Source organism: Epinephelus lanceolatus, chromosome 21 (genome assembly GCF_041903045.1).
Source record: "Epinephelus lanceolatus isolate andai-2023 chromosome 21, ASM4190304v1, whole genome shotgun sequence".
Lineage (NCBI taxonomy): Eukaryota > Metazoa > Chordata > Actinopteri > Perciformes > Serranidae > Epinephelus > Epinephelus lanceolatus.
Genome location: NC_135754.1, coordinates 9,798,667 through 9,805,609, shown reverse-complemented (window position 1 = coordinate 9,805,609; position 6,943 = coordinate 9,798,667). Strand labels below are relative to the sequence as shown.

The 6,943-nt window shown below is 43.9% G+C and overlaps 1 protein-coding gene across 1 annotated transcript; it reads left to right on the top strand.

The window, feature by feature from the left end:
- Positions 1-5,056: 5,056 nt before the first annotated feature.
- LOC117247649 (urotensin-2 receptor) lies at positions 5,057-6,566 on the top strand. Its single transcript, XM_033612246.2, has one exon. The coding sequence runs from the start codon at positions 5,451-5,453 to the stop codon at positions 6,522-6,524; it is 1,074 nt and encodes a 357-aa protein (XP_033468137.1). The 5' UTR covers positions 5,057-5,450; the 3' UTR covers positions 6,525-6,566.
- The last annotated feature ends 377 nt before the right edge of the window (positions 6,567-6,943 follow it).

The window sequence follows — 6,943 nt, the reverse complement described above, 5'->3', positions numbered from 1 at the left end:
CCCAGTGATTTGGAAGTTTGCACCTTCTTTAAAGAAATAGTCATTATCATCTGAGAGTTGTGCGAAGCAATTGAGAAAAACTGTAAGACTCACACCTGCCATTCACATTCAAAGTCAGACTGCATTGTGTTCATCACAATGCCCCTGCTCATCTGCAGCTTGAACCTCTCATGCCATCAGCAGCATTTGAAGGACAGGGAGACAACAGTGTGATGTAACACATCAGCCTGGACCAGCCTGACTCTTTCCTTTCTTTTCTATTTTCTTAATCAGCTTTTGTCACGATTCAAATTTATCTGATTCTGTTTGTCTGTAGGATTCTGTCCCACACATGCAGAGCCACGAGATCAAAGAAGTACATGTGCTCCTGTGATGTACCTGCTGTCATGCTGTCATTAAATCATGTCCTTATAACATCTGACTCAATCGTTTATCTGGGAAGAGTTTTGTGTGTGTGTGTGCGTGTGTGCGTGCGTGCGTGCGTGCGTGTGTGCATGTAAGTAGAAGGGAGGATGGAAAATCTGACAAGCAAGTGAAAACAGACCACAGTGGGCATCACACTGTTAAAGGAATACTTCACCCCCCGCATGGCAATTTGTCATTTACTCACCCCGCGTTATGTTGAATTTGTGACATTAACTTTGTTTTTCTCGTATACCTCCACGGTGAACGAAGAATCCGAAAAAGGAGAAATTCTTGATGATTCTTGATTGCAGTAAAAGGGGTCCACTTTTAACAACAGCAAAACTACATCAAAACATTTGTTTACAAGTTCTCACACATCTCGTGCAGTGTAATCAAAATGTCATTTATCCAGTGGTGTGCTCAGAACTTCCTAAACACATGCGTTTTCATGAAAACTTTGGTATTTAAAACTCTGCAACATGAGTAGTGCGCCTGGGCAAGTACTTTGGGAAGTAATGAGCAAGGGCATAGGTTTTGTTTCACCGCTGGGGGAACAAATATAAAAGGGGGTGGGGGGGTTGGATGTGCTCTTCCAGAAAAGTTTGAGCATCAAACACTTAATTTCACACATTTTGGTGATTTTTTGCCTTTGCTGCATCAGTTTTTGTTTAAATTAATTTCATCAAAGTATAGGTCCTCTGCTATTTACATGTCTTTATTGGGGGGACAAATGCATGTAATAAACACTGAGAATAAATAAATATTGATAGAGAGTGTATGAATAGATGTTTAGATAGAGCTTTGCTTTTCTTAAAGGAGAAGTCTGGTATTTTGCACTTTGAGCTCCATTTCTGGGTTGTTTATGATGAAACAGAGTGGTTAACACCGAAATTTTGATGATTGCTTTTGACTGAATTTGGCTATCCCCTGCCTGGCTTAACAGTGCTGCCTATGGCCATGTGTGAATCTATCCTAAAACCACCCTAAACGTTCGTTTCAGCCATGAAACTCACCGAGTGGTCAGTGCTGTTTGCTGATGTTCTGACATAAAAATCGTAGCATTCGTGTTTGCATTCGTGTTTTTGCTATTCATCTCGACTGTGGAACTATTTTTTCAGCTGCCTCACACCTGTGTGTAAACTTCCACTTGATCGTTCATTTGACACTGAAGCGTTATACACTCCAGCCCACTTGATGGCGACAATGCTCCTTTACGTGGGTGTCGCCAACCAGCAGGAAACCATTGCAATGTAATGGGACACAGAAAAGAAGCAGAAGAAGAAGGCTGGCGTTGTGTTCAAAGGCATTGTACTGCAAAGGTTTTTTACAAGCGAGTAATCCATTGTGCAGTTGTTTAAACTTTTTACAAAACTTTTTCGTTTGTTCTCGTTCTTCCTACAGGAGTGCACACGGCACTGTCGAGCTGGCACTTTCGCTGAGCTAAAAGACTACAATGACTACAACCTTGTCGTAAACAACCCCCTTTCCATTTCCGGTGGTGGATTGCATCACGGAAACCAGAGTTTGCTACGAATTATATGTCAGAACATCAAGGAACACCACTGACCACTTGGTGAGTTTCATGGCTTTGAAAACGAGCGTTTAGGGTGGTTTTAGGACAGATTTACACATGGCCATAGGCAGCAGTGTTAAACCAGGCAGGGGAAAGCCAAATTCTCAGAAAAGGAGCAATTATCAAAATTTTAGTCTTTACCACTCTATTTCATCATAAACATCCCAGAAATAGAGCTCAAAGTGCAAAATACCTGACTTCTCCTTTAAATGCAGACCCCTATGACTTCAATTCATCAAGAATTTAGAATTTAGAATAGGGGTGGGAATCGCTACAGGACCCACGATACAATATTATCACAGTACTGAGGTCATGATTCGATATTATTGCAGTTTTGCGATATGCTGAGTATTGTGATAAAATACATTGCGATATATTGCAATTTATTACCTTTTTTTCCAACTGCAAATTATTTCCCCAAAAGAAAACTTTGTCAACATCAGTTTTACCTCATAAGATAAAGCTTTCAGTCTGTTTATCTGACTTTAATCATTTTTATTGCAGCAAGACGTGATGCAAAGCAAACAGACTGACCAACACCATCATAAAACCATAAATGCTGCAAACACCTGACAAACTGAACTGTTGGCAGAATTAACACCCTCTGAGAGGCTAGACTAAGTGTGTGAATGAATCACTTCACATGCAGGTATCCAGCTAACTGAATGGCAACACCCATGTTAGGAGTGTTGTCTGTTACATCCGCAATCCCCCATTCGTGTGCTGCATTTTGCAGGAGGTCTGCAATGTTTGCTCCTATGTGACCTTCGTGTACTGATCTAGCTTGGAGAATGTGAGACAGCAGTCGCCAGTCCTCTGTGAGATAATGTGCAGTTATGAATCCACTGACCTTGAAGTCCAGACGTCACAAGTTAATGCCACCTTCCTGCTGTACTCAAAGATTCCTCAACATTATGCTTCACTTCTCTGTAGAGCTTGGGTACAGCTGTGTTGGTGAAAAAATGTCAGGACGGAGTCACATACCTGGGTTCCAGTGTTTTTAGCATGTAACAAAAGCCTTGGCTTTCAACAACACTGTATGGACGCAGATCTTTGCACATAAAGTAGGTGATGGACTGTATTATTTTCTTAGCTCTCTCAGAGTTGGATGGTAGTTCTGTCAAGCTAAATGTGTCCAATGTTGGTTGATTTTTCAGCAGTGTGGGTTTTGCGTTAGCTTCGCCATCAGCAGATAACGCTATCTCTTGTTGGTGGAGTGTGAGGTGAGCTCTCATGTTTGTAGGACTCCCAGAGTATTTTATTCTCATATGACACTGCTTGCAGATCGCATGTGACATCCAAGTCCTTCTTTCCTTTCGTGTTAGAAAATTCAAAATAAGTCCAGACAATTGATTTAAACACTGATGGCGCATTTCTGATTTCTTTCTCCGGTGCCTTCATCTTTGTTTTGATGAACTTTCTGCCAAATGCTGCTGACTGAGACCTCTACTGACCTCATCTGGAAAAATAACATTAGCACCATCTAGTGGACTGAAAAAGCAATTGATTTTGTTATTCTAGTAGCAAAATGTATTAAAATATGTATTTGCAAAAATTGATCATGTAATATAATAAAAGATCGATACTTGGCGTCCATGGATAGATGCAATTTCACCACGCAAAATATTGCGATACTATGTTGTATGAATTTTTTCTTCCACCCCTACTGCAGAGGCATGCAAGAAAAACAAAGTTTTCTTCATAAATTACCTGTAACACTGAGTAATTAATTAAAATATGAATGATCATTTTGTGGGTGAAGTATTCCTTTAACTTCCATCTGTTACTCCACCCTCACCTTTGTCTCTGCACTTTCAGTCCAACATGACCCAACTAATGACAGTTATATGTATGGCTCCAGTGCTGCTCTGCCTACGAGCTGAATCTAAAACCGTGACTGATGCACATACACTCCACACAGAGTGCCTGAGAGTCTTTATCAGCTTTGAGGATGGATGGTACAGTATCATAGTCAGCCTCAGAGATAAAAAAAAACCAATTGCAATGAAAGGACAATTTTATGGAGAAAATGCAGGTAATGCTGTAGATGTTGTTTGTTTGGAAGTGCTAAAACAACTTGTCTGATCCTTCTTTTGGTTTCTCATAGGCCTATTGGATGTCATGGATGGATTATGAGACAATGGGCCCCTGGGCACAGATATGCAAAAGGCCCCACCACCTCTCCACGTCTGGCCCCTGGGTCTGTGCCCAGTTAGAAGACACCCACACCCCAATGTTCAATGGAGTTATTGCTAGACCAAAGAAACATCTGGCAAAGTAGAAAGGAAATACGTCTGCATACCAAACAGCTATCATTTAGAGGGATTTTCTTTTTTTTAAATTGAAATCCTTCTAAATGGGAGCTGCTTGGTGTGCAGACGCATTTGCTTTCTACTGTTTAGTAATCCATTCACGAGTGATGCTTGAAAATTCCGCACAAATTAAACATGGCAACAAATAATTCATCTAATGGCAGAGTACCTGATTTTATTTATTATTCAAAAGTGTTGTCCTTGAGAATAAAAGACAACTGCTGCACCAGGAAGAGAGTCGTAATGGCACCAACTTTCTGAACTGAAGCTGCAGCATTAACAAATACCTCCAACCTCACCCCCAACCTACTAATATAAGGGAAAAAGATGCTAAAGATCCACTTATATCGGTTGATCTGCCGTAGGGGTGCTGCCTCTAATCCTAGCAATGCAGTGAGATTTTTTTTAACAAGGTCTAAAATTATTCACTGACATTTCAGCAAACCATCTCTGCATCAAATGATAAGCATCTTTAATAATTTAGATGAACTTCCTGCAGAACAATCAGCCGGACTGAGCTGTGGGCTGACCCGTGTGAACAAGAAAGGGCATTAATTGGATCTCGGATACAGAATCTGGAGCCCTTAGTGTGTGAGCTCTCATGTGGCCAATACCAGAGGAAAAATTAATTATCTGTGCTGGTTCAACTCGTCGTTATCGGTCTCATTTGCAGCGAGGAAACCGCACATCGGAGAATAATTGGGAGATATAAAAGTGATTTTTTGAAATCATTCATGCGGCAAGTCTGTGCGTAAAAGTTGCTTTTTGTGGAGTCACATTTTTATTTGAATGGGCTTGTGCCTGCTGTGGCATCAGGTGCACACTGCAAACTTTTTTTTCGTAATCACACCTCTCAGTGTCCAGGGAAGCATCATCTCCTCTGTGCACACTCATATTTCTTCCATTTAAACTGAGCTGAGCCATGTTTACACTCACACCCATGAGACGGGTTGAATATCATACACATTTTTGATATAAGATCTTCAGTGTGAGTGTTACAGCAGTGACGTCAGGAGCAAAAGAGCAGCAGGCAGTGAGTGGAGAGACGGAAAAGCAAGACACAACCTGTGCCGGTGCGCATCTTTGCAAACTTCTCCGGCAGTGTCCGACAGCGCGGAGCAAAACTAAACCACCAGGAGAGGAAATCATCGGTGTGAGCGATGAATAACAAGTCAGGAGATTTAAACACGCCGCGGGTCAGCGGCTCCGGGACTGATCATGAGCTCGTTATCACCTCCACTTTCGGGACGCTTCTCTCCGTTGTCTACATCATCGGAGTGTCCGGGAATGTGTACACGCTGGTGGTAATGTGCCACTCGATCCGCTTCGCCACTTCCATGTACATCTCCATCATCAACCTGGCTGTGGCGGACCTGCTCTACCTCTCCACCATCCCCTTCGTGGTGTCCACCTACTTCCTAAAGGACTGGTACTTCGGGGATGTGGGCTGCCGCATACTGCTCAGCCTGGATCTCCTCACCATGCACGCCAGCATCTTCACGCTCACCGTCATGTGCACGGAGCGCTACCTGGCCGTCACCAAGCCGCTGGACACGGTGAGACGCTCCAAGAGTTACCGCAAAGCTCTGGCGTGGGGCGTCTGGCTGCTATCTCTGTTCCTCACTGTGCCCATGATGATAATGGTCGCCCAGACCACTAAGAACACGCCGGATGGGGGTGTAAAGAGGATGTGCGCACCTACCTGGGCGCCTGTGGCTTATAAAGTGTACGTGACCGTCCTGTTTGGCACCAGCATCATGGCACCGGGGCTCATTATCGGGTACCTGTACGTCAAGTTAGCCCGCACTTATTTAGAGTCCCAGCGCAACTCTGTGATCAGCAGAGGTGCCAAGCGGTCGCCAAAACAGAAAGTGCTCATCATGATTTTCACCATCGTGCTGGTGTTCTGGGCGTGCTTCCTGCCCTTCTGGATCTGGCAGCTGCTGCCTCTGTACCACACCAAGCCCCTGAGCCTGGCCTCGCACACACACACCTGCATCAACTACCTGGTGGCGAGCCTCACCTACAGCAACAGCTGCATTAACCCTTTCCTCTACACGCTCCTCACCAAGAACTACAGGGAGTACCTGAAGAACAGACACAGGAGCTTCTACAGGTACACGTCCTCGTTCAAGCAGCGGCCGCCCAGCCTGTACTCGTGGGGGAAGTCTGCGTCCTCCAGCAACCAGTTTGAGTTCAACTCCGAGACGCTGGTCATGGGGACACTGAAGTGACTTGTGAATCACGTGGAGGAGAGGAGGAAGCTTTTGGAACAGCAATAGGTGGGTGATAATCTCTCCAACACAGGCCGCTGCGTAAAAGCTGCGCACTGGTGACCCAAAGGCACAGACTTAGTACTTTCTCATAATTTATTTTTCTGTATGGATTCTTTTTTTTTTAAGCAGCACCGCTCTCTAGTAGTCATAGCATAATCCTTTCTAGCCCGAGGGAATTTTTTGCTGTTGTTCCATTCATGCCTCGCAGTTTGCGCTATAAGCCCCACTGAGCCCCATTAGCACTCTGACACTTCTCTCTGCTGCGCTCCTTCACCTCGTCACCCTCTGAGGACGAGCTGACGCCACAGTACTGTGTTAAATACAAAGCCTCACTTCTAAAAGTTAAAACGTGCTTTAAAGACAGATTTAAAGAGCAG

Bases quoted from the DNA above. Each gene is read 5' to 3' on its own strand.
- LOC117247649 (XM_033612246.2), top strand. From the start codon at position 5,451: ATGAATAACAAGTCAGGAGATTTAAACACGCCGCGGGTCAGCGGCTCC.